Genomic DNA, 20431 nt, shown 5'->3' on the forward strand with positions numbered 1-20431 from the left:
ACTAGTGACCTGGTTCGAAAATTCTACAAGCCTAAAAGCTTGTGGGACCAGTTTGGTCACTACAATTAAAATGCGAGCTGATGCCTGACCAGAAAATGCCTATGTAAGTCGTTTCTACAAATTAGATACCCATTTGTTAATTTTCCAGTGCCCTTTATTGATGCTACACTATTCATGATACCTTTTAACAGAATTTGCGAGCACATTGTCGAGGAAAGACGCTAGCGCTTGCATTAATGAAAATTGAATTTAAGAAAAATGTGTTGTAAACCATTATTCAATAGTCCTTCAAAAGGATTTATCTTAAAGACCAAATGACAGTAGTAAGACTTAAATGGAACAGTTACTGGAGATAGTCAAGCGTGATAGGTATTATTCAATGAACTCAGACGTTGGGACAAAAACACTCTTCTGATAATACTTAACATTGAATCTTACAAATCAGCCTTACAGGTGTAGATTTCTGCCACCAGTTGATCCAATCAAATGTTGCCAACGAACGGCGTCACGCATGGCTAACAAGGCTCTTCACCTTCCAATTTCTTAACAAACACATGAACACCTTGTGTTGGAGTAAACTATACTCAAACTTATGGTTCGTACCAGCAGTGGTACAAAATTAAAAGTTAGAATTTGGTTCAGGCAAGCCGCCCAAAATGACGATGCATCTTATTTCTGGCTATGCTATTTGGTTCTGAGTGTTATCTTCTGGTAGAATACTATTAGATAAATGAAATGACATCCTAGTGTCTTCCTAAAGAATTAACTACTTGTATAAAGAGAAAAGGCAAAAAGAAGCAGGACTTAAAACACGTACCTGTAGAGCAGCTCTCTTCACCCTGTATGATTTCAGAAATGGCTCGGGTGTGGACCAAAAGGAATCATTACCCATAATCCTTAAACTAGTTTGGTCTTTGTGATGCAAATCTCTGTTAACAACCACACATGCAGATCAGGCCATGATGATTTTATTACATGGATGACATCCCCTGGGAACCCAAAAACTGAGGCGAGCGTGGTCAGGACGGTTGAACAAATGACAAAGTATGATATACCGAACAGTAGATTTGTCATTTTTGTTCTTTCCCATATTCTTCTTAGCCTGGGTGCCATCCTATTTGTATGTCGGGGCTCCCATAGTCGTTCCTCAGGGAGCGAGTATGGGAGCCCCGACATATAATTATAAATAGGAACCCATGTATTTATTTTTCTTAGACTTTAGATTTGACTGTGACTACGACATAGTATTTGCAATTTACGGCACATATTTGCTTATTTTGCAGCTGCCTTGTACGATTTACAGTATGTTTGAAAACCTTTTTTTTTAAGAAACGAACGAAAATTGACGCGTGCATTGATGTCATCCATATAATCAAATCAACATGGCCTAATGTTGTCTGCATGTCTGTTGTCGTATGGCAGCAGAACACGATTTTCGCGCAATGGGGGTTTCTATAGTTAAGGACCCCAAGGTGACTTACTTCGAGACAGTAAAAATTATAGTAGGGTATACGTAACAAAGAGAAATCTGTGTTCCACGTTTGCCGCCGCGGGAGGGCGTCAGGGTAGTTATTGCCAAAAGTCAGGTCTTCGGCACCGTGGTAAGAGTCACCTCAAACGTCCTTCAAGAGGGCACGGAAGGATCACGTGTCATGCAGCACAATGCAGAGTCATTCCGGTATGTCCAGGGCGTATCGTGAAAATTAGGCCACACCATGTAATTTTAATGGATGACGTCCGCGCGCGCATTGATTTTGGCTTTTTTCCAGAAAAATAGAAATACCGCTTCTTTTAACTATGACCAAAGGGTCACGACAGTGGGATAACGATAAGGGAAGATGTGATTATAAAAAGGAAGCCTGAAACATGACAGGACGACAATTACTGTTCCACTGATTCATTTCTGTTTTCATGACTTGTTGACAAGACTTCTTGGTTGTTACACTGTGTTCTCTCATTCAATTTGTGTCCATTTGTCGCCCCTTAGTGCATTCAAATCTAGGCATCTTGTTTTTTTCGGCCCTTTTTTCACTCTCTCGCATTAGATTGAAGGTCTCCAGAGGTAAAAATTACCTGGTGTGACCTTAGGCAAAGGATCTTTAAGGGCGATGCAGCGACGCATGACGGCGTGTTTCATAACATCACGTGAGGACGGCATGCTTCATAAGATCACGTGAGGATTCTCGAATTTCCTTTTTTCATGATCTCAATCTCCTCTATACGCCCTGGACAGGTAGAAAAGCAAACAGAAACAGGACACTAGAAATGCAAGACATCTCGACATTGTGTAAGACACGATAAGGCAGCGACAGATTATCTAACACTGGCTAGTGACAGCTGGCCAAGTGTAGAGAAGCTATATTTGCACAATTTTCACTAAATCTCCTTTCGAAAATCTGTGTGTTGTTGGAAGTATAAAAAAGATGCTGTCGTGTTTGTTGCTCAATTAAGCTTGTAGTCTGTGTCAGCCACTTCAAAAAATTAGTCCTTGTTCTTTCCTGTGTCACGGTATTCGGTACTCAGACTCTGGACGATTTTTTTACGCTTATAGAATCAGTTTGGCCTACTGTTACACCAGAAACTGCAGATGTACTTCGTTCCTGGAACAACCAAAGCTATAGATCCTGGCATGTTTCTTCGATGATTCCCAAATTGAATTTCATTCTTTTTCTTCGTCAAAGGCCCCATTCTCACTAGGATAAAATTGTCCGGATCAAGCTGAATTGCAATTGATTCGCTTTGATCCGGCTTCGAGCTAGCTTTGAGCCGGATCAAGCCGGCTCGAAGCCGGATCAAAGCGAATCAATTCGGCTCGATCCAGACTATTTTATCCTAGTGGGAATGGGGCCTAAATCTTCTCGGTGCACCCTGGACCTACTAGAAGGAGATGGTGTATTGAAGTGAATTAGAGCATAGAGAATCTGCACTGTGCTGTATGTCATGTGATCCTCCCGTGTTGTCTTTAAGGATCGCGGGTCTTCTTAAGGAGGAGACGGAGGGATATCACAAAACATGCACCACAATGCAGGTTTGTTTAGGTCTAGTTAACAATTGCACCATCTGCTTATCTAGATGTGGTAGGTCCGGGGCGTATCTAGGGCATGGTGACCTGTGGCCAGGTGAAGGTCATTGACCTTTAGCTTCCGTTGTACCAGGAAAAATGTCTCATAGGCACAGTACTTTACCTAGTCTCTACCAGACTAACTACGCTGGCTATATATAGGAGAGTACTAGTAACCCATGATATTTTCATTTACGTGCCACGGCTTAGCTACTAGTGTTTCTTCCTCTATTGAGAAGGTTGATCTCGCATTTGTTTATTTGTATCAGCAAGTTATTCATGAATACAATTAAACCGATACAACGTGTTGTCATGTTCACGACATTTTTTTTTTTCAAATCAGCACATACAATAGTCGTAAAATTGCCATTACCATACAAACTACTTCTTCTCTCTTTCACATATGCATCAGACTCAGAGGTCATCTTGCTGGCATCCATATAAAATCAAGAAAGGTGGCCTAATATAATGCAGCTATCAAGTTGTTTAGACTTTTCACCATGAACTGCAATTGTCAATCTATTTGCCTTTCCCAGCATAGAAACGGGCATCCACGAGACAGTGAGAATCAACCAATGGGGGATCGATATTGGGGATGACGTGAGGAGGATAGTGCCATTTGATTGGTACATAGTCCGTTAGAAGAGTACTCCGGGGACGACGTATCCTAAAGGGATTCCGACTCTCTGTCCCAGACTCTTCTTGCGACGTTCCCAGGTTAGTCTCCATCCCAGGGCCAGCTTCTTCGAATGCATTTTTGTCGTCGTTTGATTCTTCTTCCGTATCTAAAGTCTTTGATTCCTGGCCACGTGTTCTTTTAGGTGATTTGAAGATTTCTCCTTTTGATTCCCAATCACTGATTACGTTGGGAACGACAAGTTGCACACTGTCGTCTCCTGGGAACGAGGCACCGTCGTAGCCAATATGGCTGCTCATCGGTCTTGACCTTGGGGAGGTTGTTCCAGCTTGAGAACTCAAGAATCTACCAGATGAAATGTTTGGATTCATAGCAAGTTTTGCTTTCCTTTTCTCCTCTCTTTCTACGAAACTTGCGATAGAAAATTCTTGGAAGTCGAGTTTTTCGCGAATTTCTCCCACGGATAACTCCGGAAGCAGGTGGTTGATTCTCACCGTCTGCTGAGCGAATCTGAACTTCTTGCCCCATCCCCGCACGTGCTGCTTTCTGTAGTTGTACCGCTGACACTTGCTGCACGTCTTATCGCCCAGGACGTCGCAGCATTGGTAGGAAGTGTCCTTGTAGATCTGAATCTCAGCAGCAGTCGGCTGATTTGGGTTCTTCCTGCCCTTGACCTTGGGCACGCGCAGTAACGTTTTCTCTGACATCTCGTGTCCGGGTGACTCGCTGTCCCGGACCGCTACATTCGTGACCGCCGATTCCGTGCCCTTCCACACGTACCTGGGCGCGGCAGCAGCCTGGGGTCCGCAGAAGGCCCTGGCGGCCTGGATTTTGGCGCCAATCCGCTCGAATCGGTGCTTGTAAATGGCGGACTTGATCGCTTCATTCCTGGCGGGAAAAAAGCTGGCTCCCTGCGCCATGGCGGAATCCAGGAGAAGCTGTCCTGAAGATATCAGGGGAAGGGATGGAATTGTTGTCATGGTAACGGAATGGCGAGATGGCGCCGCTGCCATGACGACGCTTTGACGCGACGGCGTGGTTATGATGACAGATGGACGGGATGGTGTCGTTGCCATGGCGACTGATGGCGTTGCTATGACGACTGATTTTCAGATGATACTGTTACCATGACGACTGACCTCAGGCATGCAGTTGTCATCACATCCAATCTTCAGGTCAGAGGTGAAGGAAGTCGGCATAATCTTTGAAATAAAAATTAAAAAAAATTAACAGATGACTCTTAAAACATACCAAAATCAAGAACACCTATGATGAATGCTGCTATTGTTTTTTTTTTCTTTTGAGGAGTAACAGTCTTTAATTAGCTCGTTTTTTTGACACAACGTTGAAGGCCAACAACTATCTCTCACCCTACATCTGCTTGGAGATAATTAGAAATCTCCTGGCATAGCTACACAAAGGATGACGTCACTACCCCGGATGAGAAGGGTCACACGGCGCTTCGGGGCAGACAACACCTGACGCCGTTACCATAGCAACGGCAGGTGGCTACTGTCAGCAAACAAGGGTACGGTAAGCCCCCTGCACTGGTAGAGTTAGCTCTGAATATAGAAAGTTAACTTCATTATCAACCGTTGCGGACTGTTTGCTTTCAAAAACTGTGAGCAAAACGGAAAATAATCAGAGATTCTTTCGCAGCATTATTCAACAAAATTAAGTCTGAGCTGATAACTAACGCTGGGTTTCAAATTTCAGACTTATAAAAGTTGAACGAGTCTAATTTTTTTTTAACTGGAGCCAACAGTCTGTAACAACAGAACACATTTTGTCATTCAGTCCTACCCTCCACACATAACAATATTAAAACACTCCCATAAGCATTGTTGTAAGGTGCAAGCATTTACTGCAAAACTGTACATAACGTGAGGATATAAGACTAACCTGTACTTGATGTTCCAAGGAAGTTCGAACGCCACTAGAACGATCAAAGACCAGAGAAATCCTACATTTTGCTTGCAAATTTGAGACTGAAAAAAGTGTTTGGGGAAACAGTCGCTTACGTACACAAACGTTGAAGCCCGCCTTTACGTCAACAATCTTTCAAGCACAACTTTGAGAAACAAACAATTCCTACTGTACTGGAACGTACCAGAGATTCTCCAACCTGTCCTGTTGTTCCCAAGAAGTTGAAACAGCGTTAGAAGCGGTAAAAGAGCGGTAATTCCTCGATTTTGGACCCAGTGTTTGGGGAAACGCGTCCCTGTCGGTAGGAGGTCTGGCTTACGGAACAGCCTCGGGCGATAGTGGGGGTGAATAAGGCACATGTTTATGTTAATCACTGGGTGTAAAGGTGAACACAGCCAAAAGGGAGTAGCATACTTCCTCATGTAGCATGTTATCACATTGGAAACGTTTTCAAATGGAGCTAAACCTAAATTGTATACTTCATTATCAAATTGTACACTATTACTACTATAAAGTAATACTAATTTTTTTTCGGTCCGTCTACTCAAATATCGAATTGTGATGATACTCGAAGAATTACAATTTTATTCAACCAAGAAACATACCACAAATGTTAGCAAACGTTACTAGTATCCCCCCCTGCATAATGTTAAGGCCAAGTGGTCAATTATTCTAATGAGTGACCACTTGCTGCTGCACTGATAATGTGTTTTGAGAGGAAACTAAGCAAAAACAATCGTTTTCTTTCTGCAAAGCCGCAGCAAAGGTAAACATAATAATTTCAACACAATGGCATACTGGTAAATCTTTTTTTATTCCACCTATAACAAGCTATGGGCTATACATGTTACACTATACTAGTTATTGGGTATCTAGCCACATAAACGTTATGCTTAACACAACTACCACTGACCACTTGCTTATACGTACATGTGTTTTACAGTTACTAGTACATACTTCTATACATTTCAAGAAACCAACAAGACAGTCTAAGTGTTCAAGTAGTCTAAGACTATAAAAGCAAAGTTACTCCTAGAAGTACAGCTACAGCATACTTTTAGTTTACCAAGCAAAAAAAACATCTTCAGTAAAACAAAGTTTATAACTTTATATTATAGACCTAGTGATATCTATAGAAGTTAGTCCTTTTCTTTCACTTTTTTTTCTTACAAAGTTTAAGCTTCAGCTTCAAGCAGATCTTATCAAAAATACCAATTTAGATAACGTAATTTACAGTTTATCGAAACATCAGAATGTGATATTTTATTGCACCAAGTTAAGTTGGGCTATCTACCCGTTTTTAGGTCACAAGCATTGGAATTTCACAAAATATTTCAAATAGTGGCTTTTTTTACATAATACTGTTTTTATTCTCACTTTCCATGCATGCCAATATCTACACAAACATCTTTTTACTTTCACACAAATCTTTTTCGCATAACAATTTTTTCCATAATAATATAATCTTTTATATTCTTTTGGTAATGACACTTTTGGTGAACAAACATCACTTTATAAAAGTGTATAAAACATATATGACAGTTACCAAATCAAAGTAAATACTAAGTATGTGTATACTAAGTATTTCAACCCGCAACATAACATTAACTATGTGTCCTCACATATTTTAGTAGTTTGTATTTTCATCTATTACATCAACACTAAACCTGTAACTTATAAACAATTAAAACACTTTTAGGCACACTACCTTACCTTATTTATGATATGGTGTTATTACGACTTACATGTACCTTTGTATTAAAGGCATCCAATGGTATTTCAGGGCAGCAAACAAAAATATTTTGCATGAGGAAATCTGTCCTATATTGACATTGCCATTTCTAAGCACCGTTTTATAATCATTTGACGCATTTAAAAAAAATTTCAAAACAAGCTATGTGAGGAGTCCCTTTATTTTTAGGTACCACCAATAAATATCTAGAACCAGCCTGCAATACCAAACAAGCAACCGTTTTCCGTCAGCAACATCATATTTTTCTTCAGATACCAGTATGCTATGAGATACTATTGAATTAATTTAACTTACTACATTAAACGATAAGCAGAAAGTTGATTTTGAAAATCTAGGTTTGTCACCTTGAAACTGCATTGGATGTCTTTCACATCTTTGTTTTGGCTGTGTTTAAGTTTTTAATATCTTTGTTCTAGCTGTGTTTTATTTTTAGTATCTTTGTTTTGGCTTTGCTCTGTTTCCTTCTTTGAATCTCCCAGAATTCTGCTTAAAGGTTAGCTAATGATAAGAGTTACAGAGGAACAAACACAGAAATCTAACTTGTCTGTGCACATTCAACTCTGGATAGTTTAACACCTACCTAGTTTGTAGTTTTTAGACAAAAAAAAACTTTTCATGGGTCACAGATGTCACTAATGTCCCACTTGGCTTGCTCTGAATACTTACAGGGCCAAAGAAACACTATTTTGGGCAAAGCATTCCAAGAGAGCTCAGTTGCTTTTAACAAACAATTTTCAATATAAAATATGACTTGTAAATTGCACATTGTGCAAAGAAAAAAAGTTTTAGTCTCAGTTATACACGGGAAGACTTGAACATCTACAACAATGCACATCATTTGTTGTCTCTAGAGTTGTTTACTATTCTATAGTAGTGGTGACAGGAGGGTATTACACCAATGTTTGTTTCTCTATTCCTGCTCTCCTACTGCAGTTTCAATTGCTTCTGCATCTTCTGTGTCCAGCTTGGCGATCTTTTTCCCTGTGGGAAAAAAAAAAAACAGTACAAGGGTTTTACTCAAACCTACTTACATGTAGGATACCATAATGGTTTACATTCATGTAGGATATAAAAAATTCTGGATGAAATCATACTTAACCTTTAGCATGGTAAGGTAGCAGTTTGGCATCAAATTTTTATGTTATGGAGTTAGGCAGCAGGGAAGGGTTAAACATGTTCCAACCTACCAAAGTGGTCCTGGATCTTGCCAAGCTGAGACTTGGCATATTAAGGTAGCAGTTTGGCATCAAATTTGTACTGCTTATGGTGTTAGGAAAAGGGAGAAGGTTAATAAGGAGTCCAACCTACCAAAGTCGTCCTGGATTTTCCCAAGCTGAGACGGAGTGTGGTATGAAATTATACTTAACCTTTAAGTTTAGCATACTAAGGACGTAAGGTATCAGTTTGGCACCAAATCATACGGCTTATGGTGTTAGGTAGCAGGAAGAAGGTTAATACACGGTCCAACCTACCAAAGTGGTCCTGGATCTTGCCTAGCTGAGACGGAGTGTGGTATGAAATTATAATTAACCTTTAAGTTTAGCATACTAAGGTATCAGTTTGGCACCAAATCGTACTGCTTAAGGTGTTAGGCAGCAGGAAGAAGGTTAACACACGGTCCAACCTACCAAAGTGGTCCTGGATCTTGCCTAGCTGGGACATGGAGCGCGGACCGTCCACCATGTTGATGGCGAGACCGGTCTTCCCAAACCGCCCCGTCCGTCCGATACGGTGCAGGTAGTTCTCGCAGTCCGGCTGCCCGTACTGGTCCACAGGGATGTCAAAGTTCACCACCAGCGTGACTTGTTCTATGTCGATACCTGGAACAAGACATGAAAAGAGCCTCCTTGAGTGTTTTACTTTTTTACTGCTGTTTGATTCATTTAATATCATCTATTCTGTTATACAACAACCTACAGCCCTTTATCGGAAATGTTAAATAATATCGAAATGTTATTTTTTTAATCCTCTTTTCATTCACCATGATGTCTACAAGTCACCACTTTTAAGGAGGGGTTGAAAAATCTCTCTTGAACAGAATGCTCCATTTGCTCTTGTGAACTATCAAATTGGCTGATGCAACCTCCTTCTATATCGCACAAGGGCAATAGCTGTTAGGGAGGTCATGTAACGACTAACATCTGTGAAAGCAGCGAGTGCATACTGACCAGATGTAGAAATGATTAATGTCTTGCTCACTATGGGACAATCTGAACCCATCCATATCCATTACAACCTGCCTGTGGAAACACACACACACACACACACACACACACACACATACACATATACAGACAGACCTAAAACAATACCTCCATTTCACATGGAGGTAATAAACAGTTGCTGACCTCTGGCACACAGGTTGGTAGTGATGAGTACTTTCTCCTTGCCGTCCCTGAAGCGGTTGATGACAGCGACTCTCTGTTCCACCATCAGTTCTCCTGTCAGCAGGGCGACCGCATGTCCGTCTCCCTTCATCTTCTCCGCAAGCCATGCTGCTGTTTTCCTTGTCTGTTCGCGATGAACAATAATTATTGATTATCAAAAATGTAGTTATCGATTCATCAACTTAACAGTCCTGTCAGCAGGGCCACTGCGTGTCCGTCTCCCTTCATCTTCTCTGCAAGCCACGCTGCTGTTTTCCTTGTCTGGGGAGGTAAACAGTGATCATTGATTGTTACAAAATACAGATATTAATTTATTAACTCAGCAGTTCTGTTAGCAGAGCAGTTATGTGTCAGTTTCCCTTCATTTTATCCACAAGCCATGCTGTTTTTTTCCTCATTTGGGTTTTATTATTAATTATAGCTCTGGTAGCTTTCCCTCTAGAAATGCGATGTTCTAAAAAGTAAAACCTACCAAGTCCAGTCCTTTCAATTCAATGTTTACTTATAAGGTCATGTTGATTTGATTATATGGATGACATCCGTGTGCGCATGAATTTTCTCCCCTTTTCCAAAAAAAGTTTTCGACCATATTGTAAATTGTACAAAGTGGCTGTAAAATAAGCAAATATATTCCGTATAATGAAAAAATATTGTAAAATGATACTTACATTGTATGCCAAAATCAATTCCAGAGGAAAAGAAAAAAATGTGACGAAATGAAAATGTGTCTTTTTTCTCCATACCATACACTGTATTTTTAGCCATTTGTTCAACCTTCATGGCCACCAAGACTGTATAATGAAGGCAACTTTCTTCTTTGATATGGAGTACAGGAGTATTATTTTATTGTACTCACATGACAGAAGATCATACACTGTCCTATAGACACCACACCGTAGATGTTGGAGAGAGCGCGGAACTTAGCGTCCCGGTTCTCACACGTGACGTAGTACTGTTTAATGTTGTCCAGACTCTCCTCTTCCCGACGCAGCCGGATGATAACTGGGTCTGGCACAACCACCTGGGGAATATGGACATAAAGTTAGATCTAGTTTCTTACTCATGTCCACAGGTTGTTAGGCCAATAGGAAAAAAATTGGGTTTCCTGTTTCAGTCTTGAAAAAATTAGGATCAGTAGGTAGGGATCATCTTTTTATTCTTTCTTTTTTTTTTACTTTGGCAATCTCTATATAGTGATCCAACTTATGGCTCTATACAGTTTAGCAAAGTAAAACTTGTAAGAGGACATTTATAGTTTCAATGTTGGAAAACTGATTGTACAATGTTTCATCATTGAGGTGTCAGATCATGGAGGTACAAATCAGCATATAACAGCACGGGGGGCCCCTATGCTTAAAAGACCTGGCGAGAACACTAAATTTCTGCCATAACTTTTATAGCTGTTGCACTATAAAGTTAGATTTTTGAAATTTTATGTGTCTTCAGGGGTTAAAATACCCGGTCTCGCAGTCTCGCCGCGCAAGTAATTTTTTCTGTGCGAGACTTATTCGGAAACCCAGGTTGCCCGGGGCGCAAGTTATTTTTACAGCGGCTGGGTTTACGGCCAGCGGCTTCTGAAATAAACAGTGCCGCGGTCCCGCCTGATAACATCCCGCCTCGGCCTGCCGGCCTGCACGTGAGCAGTCCCTCTACTCAAATAACAGCGGATGTTGATAATTTGGCGTTTCGCCTCCCTGAGCACGTGCGCGTAGGGATTTAATTCCAATATTTCCCCGATAAATGTGTTCGTCATTCGTATTTTCTTCGGCCGAGCGGCGTGGATCGAGCCGCTATCCTGCCGGCTGTGCGCGTGAAGTTCTCGGCGGTTCCGCGGAAAAATAATCCATCCTCAGAAGAAATGTTACGCATGAAAATAACAACTATACCATAGTTTCCCCGTTTTATGAGTTTTTGAGGCCGTGAAATGTTTAAAACGGTTGAAATTTGTCGAAAAAAAAACAGCTCGAAAGACTGAGAAATAATGGCCGACATGGCCGACACATGTTGACAACAAAAGTGGTCAAAGGTCAAGTTAGCATCTAAACGTACAGGACATTGCAATGTGCTAAAACGATACTTTAAACGCATGAAATTATTTTTCGGCAACAACAGAAATAAAAATTCATATTTTCAGAAGGTTAATTTTCAAACATTACTGTGAAATTTTTCAAATTTATTGGTTTCTAGCTTCAGAATATAATAGTTGTATCTTAGAATGTGCGGTTGGATGCTGTGAAGGACTTGACGTATATTAGACATTAGAGATTAATATGACCCTGCCTACCAGGCGGTCCGAGTGTCTCCCAAAAATTGTTTTTGAGTAGGAGTCTATAGACATAATCACATTTTTATTTGTTCAGCTGTGTCAATATGTGATTTTGTTTGGGATATGATTAGGTTACTAAATACTAGCTTAGTTATATTTGGTTTTAAATTAGTTTATTAAGATTAATGTTGCCCCTAGGGAATATTTGCTCCAAGTTCCAGGTAGTAAATACATTGTGTATTTTTCACTTGTTGAACTTGTGGAAGCACCGTTGGCCCCCGGTTAGGGGTCATCCGGGGAACCTATGCCCAATTTTTTTCAAAATTAAGGGTGCTAACAGTACTCAGTAGTTGCACGGCTGTATCAGAACTTACCAGTGAATAACACAAGACAAGTTTGAGTTAAGTTCAATCTTTCTGTCTTTGACTCTTTGATAGAAGTATTTATTAAAGAGTTTTCATCTTTAATAATTTAGCCAAGTTGCTCGAGTGATATGACTGCATTGCCATGGGTTTAGGTCCGGAATCATAAGGTCCGGACCTGAACCTAAACCTCTGGTCCGGACCTGAACCTCAACATGGGTTAAGGTCCACATCCTTAGTAGGTGGATCGGTCATATTGAGAGAGCTCTAGGTGTTTTTGGAAGAAGGCCCAGGCAGGACGAGGCAGATGATGAAACCAGCAGTTCTTCCGGCTCAGAGTCGGAGATGTGAAGGTAGCATTTTTGAATAAACGATGATGTTTGACAGCTGTTGTGTTTGCTACTTGATAAACAAACCTATTAATTGATAAAAAGAAAGGATAATGGAAATTGGGTAGCAGATTTGAAGCATCCAGTTCCTTTGAAATGGGGCAACCTGAAATCCTGATGGGGCAACCTGGCTTTTGACCCAGGTTGCCGCCCGGGCAACCTGGAAAAAAAAAGTATTTTAACCCCTGGTCTTTAAAACTTAATTTGGTTGGGACTTAAAGATTTCCAGGGGCTTGAACCTTGTAACTACTGAAGTAAATTGGCGGCAAAACATTGACCCACCTGTGCGAATGCCATGACGGGGTCATCATAGGTCGCAGAGAACAGCAGCATCTGACAGGACCTACTCAGGTTTCTATGGCAATGACACAAATGATAAAGAAATTAGAAAAGCTTGCAATGACTTAGGTTTGGATAAACACATAGGAATGGAATTCTCTCACATACCACATAAACTTGATAAAGTGAGAATTCCTCAATTGCAATGATAGTTCTTTTTGAGGATGGGGTAAATAAGACTTGCTTTTTGTTAAATTCTACTTCAAATTTCGATCTTTTATTTTGGAAAAATACTAAAATACAAATATTACTGACTTGGTGAGAAACATCAGATTACTAAAGAACTGATCACATGACCACCCACCAATCCCAGCCAGCCTACCACCCGGCTTTAACCGACCCGATCGCAGATGTCCTGTCCGTCCTTTATCGCGAGGCGATGGCTCCCGACCACGCGACCCAAAGCGACAGTTTTCCTGTGTGTCTGCCCTTACAGGGGGAGAGCTGTGCTGGAGTCTCCCCCCAAGATTCAGACAAGTTAGCCAGGCGGAGGCACACGGCTGGGGGAGTAGACTCACATGAGTAAGGTATCATCACATGCAACTCACCAAGTCTAAGAAAACTTATTCTGACTATTACAAGGAAGAACAGTGAGGCCTACTTCAACCAGTTTAAGTGGTAGGTGGTATTTCATGTCCTTAGGAAAGATTTGATTTGCAAATTTGTGTGTACGTTTGTGTGGAGTTGCCATGAAGCTTCACTAAACTGGATCCCCCTCACTCAATCAGTCGTCAGCTGTTGGGGCAGCCTGTCTGTATGTGTGCGTGTATGTTTGTGTGTCACACTGTGTGTTTGTGTGTGTGTGTGTGTGTGTAATTCAGAGTTATAATGATAAATACTTGTGTATTCTGATGCTCTGGTCCTGATGTCCCTGTGTGTGTGTGTGTGTACATGTATGTTATAATAGTAAGTCCTGTGTACTTGTGTACTCTGATGCTCTGGTCCTGATGTCCCTGTGTGTGTGAATGTTATAATAGTAAGTCCTGTGTACTTGTGTATTCTGATGCTCTGTTCCTGATGTCCCTGTGTGTGTGAATGTTATAATAGTAAATCCTGTGTACTTGTGTATTCTGATGCTCTGGTCCTGATGTCCCTGTGTAGCGATCATGACGTCAGCCTCGTCCAGTACAAACACCTCCACCTTCTTCAGCTCCAGAACACGCAGCTTCAGGGACCAGTCCAACACTGTGCCGGGGGTGCCGATGATGATGTGGTCATTCAGCTTCTGTCCACGTGCAACTGGAACAAACAACAAACATGTCAACAAAACAACAATCATAAACACACCCACAGCTTCAGAGACCAGTCCAACACTATCTTGGAGGTGACACTGATGTGATCAGTCAGCTTCTGTGACCATGCAATTGGAACATACAATAAAGCATGTCAACAAAACAACAGCTTAAAAAAAACATGACTAGAGGAAACAACAAACATTAACTAAAGGAACAAATATCATCAGCCTGTATATCTGCTAAAATGCTAATAAATTCATTTTTATGAGATGCATCTGTAAAATTTTGTAAAAACTCACCCTTGTTTCCTCTGACCCCGTATGCGACCTTTAACCCCTCCATGTACTTCCCCATCTGTTCCACCACCTGGCCAATCTGCAGGGCCAGCTCCATGGTCGGCGCCAGACACAACGCCTGGACACAAAAACAACAACAAAGACTGTAAACAACAGCACTTTTTAACAACCATTTCAGCATTCTGCATAATGTTAACCTTCCCCTAACAAATAAATGTTTATTCTTACTCAAAGTCAAACACATTCATAGATGTACGGTGACACAAGTCCAACTCTGTCCTGCTACTTGCTACATAATGTAATCCAACACCACAGGGTGTCTGCTACAGCACCAGTTACCATGGAGACAGTCGCCTGGTCCAGATCATTTACCTTATTTGTTTTGACTCTGAGAACATTTGGAGAAGAAGAAATGGAGAGAAAACAATATACGTTTTCCTTCTGCTGAGGTAAACATAAAATAAAGTCCTATAAGTTTCAAGGATCCGGAACCTTGTCATACCTGAGGGTAAGGTTTCTTGGTGTCAATTCTACTGAGCATGGTCAGGACAAAGGCAGCTGTCTTTCCTGTACCACTCTGGGACTGGGCGATCATGTTGGTTTTACTGTAGGGGAGGGGGGCAAAACAATGGTTAACAAATGTAAAAAAAATACTGTATTACAGTACAGCATTTGACAATATTTGTTCCTCTAAACATGACAAAAGGCTTGCACTCCAGGATAAACAAAAAGAACACTTACTCATCTGCCAGTAACATGGGCAGGGCTGTCTCCTGGATCTTGGAGGGAGCGTTGAACCCCATGTGGTACACTCCCATCAGCAGGTCAGGGGGACTGGGGGAAATACAATACAACTCAGGACAAAACACTTCATCTTATAGTAAGTAAGCAAGGTTGCATATAGCTCTTTCAGCTATATGCTTACTTTAAGTCTATTAACATATTACACTGTACCATACAACAAGATCTCAACTCTTAAGAACATTTCCTTCCACTGAACATACAATTAACCACAAACCACCTGAATACTATTAAACCTCGCAATAGCAATTTTTTGCAGGTAATCACAGATATTAACTTTTTTAAAGTCAGCAACTTGGTATTTAAGTGCTCTAAAATGCTGATACTTGAAAATCCTATCAATCTTTTCAAGTAAACACTATTTTGTATTCATAACAAAACCTGTACTCACAGGTTGAGTTCCTCAAAGCTCTTGACAGAGTAAAGCGGAGAGTTGGGGTCCTTCTGCATGATCTCCACCTCGTTTTTATTCTGCACAAGACGTTCTCGTAAGACTTTCCTAAGGAACGACACCTCCTCAGGACTGGGAGCTGTAGAAGGAAGAATCATTTTTTCTTTTAGAAACTGGTACAAAGGGAAAAGGTGGACAGGGAAGGCTTCTTCCAAACTTCTTCCAAAAGCAGCCAGACTATCTCTAACCTACAGAAGTTATTCTCTAACAACAAGAACAGCTTGAAATCTCAATTGACACAAATATGTACAGATGGAACAAAGTTCCGGTAATTGACAGAAAAACTGATGTGGCTAGAGCCCTGGGGTACAAACAAGGGACACGGAACACATGATAAGCTGTATATATAGGCATGATTGAAGGACTGTCTTTTTCAACAGTAAACTATTAACAAACCCTTTTCGTCGCCATCTTCAGGTTTCTCCCCGTTAGCCTCTGCAGAACTCCCCGCCCCTGAGGTGGAACTCCCCGCTGCCTTGTCATCCCCGTCTCCTGATCCTCCTGCTGCTGCTTCTGGTGTCTTCTTCTCAGGGTCTATCTTTACATCCTTCAACTGGGGAGGGGAAGGACACGATCTGTTACTGTTAGATCTGACATCTAATAACATAGCTGGTAAAGTAGTGAACTACATCATACTTCTGGTGTCTTCTTCTCAGGGTCTATCTTAACATCATTCAACTGGGAAGTGGAGAAGAGATGGTCTCAGTTACTTGAGTGTTACTACCATCATATTGCTGGTAAAGTGATGACGAGACAAGTCAGTGTTTTACAAATGCAGCTGAGCATGATGCCTGACTTGATATTGATGAGTCATTTAGCCCTCTTTTCAATAAAGGAACACTACTCTACCACAGTGCTTAGCCGCTTAGTGCTTACAGTAACCTACAACTTACAAGTTAGTACAAGATGGGGGTTCTATTTTTCATGTGTACGAATAGAATGATATAAAGCTATCAGTGTGAATTCTTCAAGAGAGTCACAAATTGAGCTTAGCTTATAATTGAACATTCACTTTTGTAAAAAAACACCTGTCAACAACAAGCGCATTACGGCTCAGACTGTATGTAGCTTATCAATTTTAGCACTGAGCTGGTATGTAGACCTTTCTTAAGACCCAAAGTTATGACTATTTCATGGATATGCTATACATAATAAATAAAAACAACAAGGTGATTGGTCCTTTGACATGCTAATAATCTGTGATTCTGTCCTGTCCATGTGTTAGGCAAGACTGATGCAAGACAAAGGACAAATGGCATAAAACAAAGAACCTCAACCCCACATGGACGTCTTTGGACTGTGTCGGAATTTTTTCTGCCCCCTAGCCAGAATTTTTTGACTCAGGGTTTTCCTTAAAATCACTTGAAATCCCTGGAGTCTTTGTGCTTCTGCTAGGAACGCCAAGGCAAGGAAAGGGGATTCCACATGAAAGTAATTACAGTAAAAAGACGTAAAGATGCTACAAAATCATGGTAAACAGATCATACCACATGCAACGATGTTTAAAGCAGGCAGATCTGAAGTTAGTGGCGTTTCAAAGCCATACGAGAGTTAGTTCTAGGGCGCATTTTGGTCGCGAGAGTCATTCCGTGGCCGGTGCCCCCCTCCCCACCTTCTTTCTAACCACGCGCGGCAACCAAGCCGTACTTTTCCCGCCGGCCTACTGCCTCGTAACGCGCGTTTCTTCACCTTTTCCGTCAGCTGGCTGCTCTCCTGTGAGTCCGCGGCTTGAGCCCAAGCGTCGTCCGCCATATTATCAGAGAAATTCGCCAAAAACTGAGGAAAACGTGGACTTTTTCTGGATAAGTGTGAGTTCGCACTTCACTCGAAAGCGGCTGTCCCAGAGTTCTCGACTCGCGCATGCGCTTGGAGTGTTATGACGGCGGATATGAAACTTCCTGCATTTCGCTCAGAAGTCGCTAGGTAGCAGTGCTGACTGTTGACCCCAACTTCAGGACATGGACGCATCCAAAACAGAACAGACATGATCAGTGATCCAGAGTTTTAAAACAGACGGCAACAGTACCGAAAATGTTCTGTTTTAAATGCTCACTATGTGAAATATCTTTTGAGCAGCTAGCGAACACTTAGGTGACGTGGCAAACACCTGACCCTAGATGACCGTCTATGATGTAACCGACTCGACTTGTTCTGCGCACCCAAGCGGCAATAAGAAACAACACGGAAGTTCCATGAGGAAACAAAGTCAACCTACTGGCTGTGATTTTGATCTTCGCGTTTCGTGGGCACGAAATCTTATCGTATAATCCGATATTTGGATCCGCTGATATTGCACTTGGGTTGTCCGCTGTGACTGTGACTTTATGGACATCTGAGATCATCGATACTTTAATTTACCACGATGTTGAAAACATACCTGTCGGTGGCGACAGTAGTTCTGTCTTCGGTGAATGCCTGCCTGTCCTTCACAGAAAAACAAGGTTTGTTCCCGTTTTCTTCAAATGAAAAATGTGCAGTTAGATCGACTTTGAAGTTAAAACATCATATATGTGCATATGTATACAATCTGTATACGATCATATTGGCAAAGTAAGGCTTGGGACGTGCGTGACGTGCGTGTGTGTGGGGGTGGGTACATAACATATTAACAATAGTTCTCATTGATCACGATTGTCGTAATTTCATCGAATGCATCGAATATCTGTATAAAATAAACCTAACAAGAATTCTGAGATTTAATACCTCCATGAAATAATACCTCAGACACACACACACACAGACAGACACGCCAAAAACAATACCTCCATTTCTACCTCCATGAAAAATGGAGGTATTGTTTTTGGCGCGTCTGTGTGTGTGTGTGTCTGTCTGTGTGTGTGTGTTTGTGTTTCCGCACATTTGTAGTCAGCATAACTTCATAACGCCTTTATAGATTGTGATGATATTTGGTATGTTGGTAAGTCTTAGGAAGCCGAAGGTCAAGGTCAAATATGGGCCTCCTGGTGGATGACCTTGGTACTGCAGCAGAACTTCCGGTTTTTGTATCTTTTGTTTTGAACATGCTATGGTCTTGACTTTTGGGTGACAGATAGCTTATTCTGTCAGGAATAAGTGGTGTGAGTTTGGTCCCCCTAGCAGCTTGTTTCTGGTACTTTCTGGCGAAATCTTTAAAAGCCAGTAAGTCCAGATAGGAACAACGTATTTTCATCATTTTTGGTGTGTAGGTTACTGAGAGAGAGCTGTACATAATTAAATGCGAATTATGCAAATGAGGACCTAATTTGCATAATTAATGAGAAAATGCTATAATTACAGTGTTTTATATAATATTATAGTACTTTTATACATGTAATCTATTTAATATGTGGCAGGCAGAACATCAATAGATACCAATTATGCAAATGATGACCTAATTTGCATAATTAATGGGAAAATTCTGTGACTCCTTATTGGTGAATGATGGGACTTTATGGTCTCGGACCGGAGTTTTTTTCACGATTTTGGATCCGGCGGACACCCTCAGACCGAAGGGCTATAACTCCGCCAAAAAAAGTACGCCGGGAAATCTCATTACATCAGTCAACGGAGGTTTCCAGCCGGCTTCCGATACAATTTTGGTTATTGTCCGTCGACTCTATAATTTGGGTAGAAACTGTAGTTAAACGTAAATTTTGGATACGAAAAATGTAGTTTTTTTGCAGTTTTTTCAACGGACCTGCTTGGAAAAAACGAATTTTCCCAGGCTAACAGCTTATATGCTGAAATAGCTTACTACTTTCTGTTTCTGAAAAACCGAAAAAAAATATAGGTTGTTGCGATAAGTTTTTCGCAAAATCCGGTGACGCGAACCCCTAGAAATTCCACATAGAACGCAGCTATTTGGGTCATCAGGCGACAAACCGCATCACCCTTGCTCGCGGACTGATACCAAAAACGCTTCGCTGGCCGTCCAACTTCACCGCGCCGAAAAACACTACAATCCCAAGGCTTTTTGATCAATTCAAAACCTAGTTGAAAATCTACAGCGATCGCCGAGCTATGGGGAGCCAAACCTAGCGTGATAACCTCGCAGATCCGGCGATTTACTGCGCACTATTTGGAAAACTCCGACCCGGAACCTTATACCTGGTGACATGTGTAAGTTACTTAAAGGTTAACACCACTATGCATATATTATGTTAATGTGGAGATCATATGCATAATTAATGAGGACATGTTGAAATGAAGTATGACAAAGTAGAGGGATTTTACAATATAAAAATGTTGTCATTTGAATTTACAAAACCATAAATTAAACTAGATTATGCTAATTATGACCTTATTTCCATTGTCAATGAGACAAATAAAAACATTTACGAAGACTCAAATATTTCATGGAGGTATGAAATCTCAGAATTCTTGTTCATGGAGGTAATAAATGTAAGACTTATAAAGTAAATCGGAGTCTGTGCGTCACGCACTTACAAAATGCTTCCTCCTTCTCTGGTACTAAGTTTGATGTTTGCTTCATTTTGATGTTTGCAGCATGGTTTTGCCCTTGGTATGGCACAGAGACTATCAGCTGTGA

At 41.1% G+C, this 20431-nt stretch overlaps 2 protein-coding genes across 2 annotated transcripts in view; both read right to left on the minus strand.

Annotated features, from left to right (window-relative positions):
• The window catches only part of LOC109472720 (urea-proton symporter DUR3-like), a 31000-nt gene extending 30112 nt beyond the window's left edge, over window positions 1-888 (minus strand). Inside the window, 1 exon segment of the mRNA XM_019772572.1 lies at window positions 818-888. The gene's annotated coding sequence lies outside the window, so the exon portion shown is untranslated.
• A 5531-nt stretch (window positions 889-6419) lies between these two features.
• Window positions 6420-17732, minus strand: LOC109472642 (ATP-dependent RNA helicase DDX19B-like). Its single transcript, XM_019772475.1, has 12 exons — window positions 17593-17732; window positions 16300-16456; window positions 15844-15982; window positions 15393-15485; window positions 15154-15256; window positions 14655-14769; window positions 14182-14359; window positions 13064-13136; window positions 10621-10785; window positions 9726-9888; window positions 9006-9197; window positions 6420-8358 (listed from the first exon to the last, which is right to left on the minus strand). Exons 1-12 carry the CDS (start codon window positions 17653-17655, stop codon window positions 8288-8290), a joined length of 1512 nt encoding a protein of 503 aa, XP_019628034.1. The 5' UTR covers window positions 17656-17732; the 3' UTR covers window positions 6420-8287.
• Between the last annotated feature and the right edge of the window lie 2699 nt (window positions 17733-20431).

Source organism: Branchiostoma belcheri, unplaced genomic scaffold, assembly GCF_001625305.1.
Source record: "Branchiostoma belcheri isolate BF01 breed outbred unplaced genomic scaffold, Haploidv18h27 scaffold28, whole genome shotgun sequence".
NCBI lineage: Eukaryota > Metazoa > Chordata > Leptocardii > Amphioxiformes > Branchiostomatidae > Branchiostoma > Branchiostoma belcheri.

Coding starts and splice junctions, on each gene's coding strand:
- LOC109472642 (XM_019772475.1), bottom strand. CDS start 17,655: ATGGCGGACGACGCTTGGGCTCAAGCCGCGGACTCACAGGAGAGCAGC. Junction 15,257..15,392: donor CCCATGTTACTGGCAGATGA/GTAAGTGTTCTT, acceptor CCTCCCCTACAG/TAAAACCAACATGATCGCCC. Junction 9,889..10,620: donor AGTGTATGATCTTCTGTCAT/GTGAGTACAATA, acceptor CATCGCGAACAG/ACAAGGAAAACAGCAGCATG.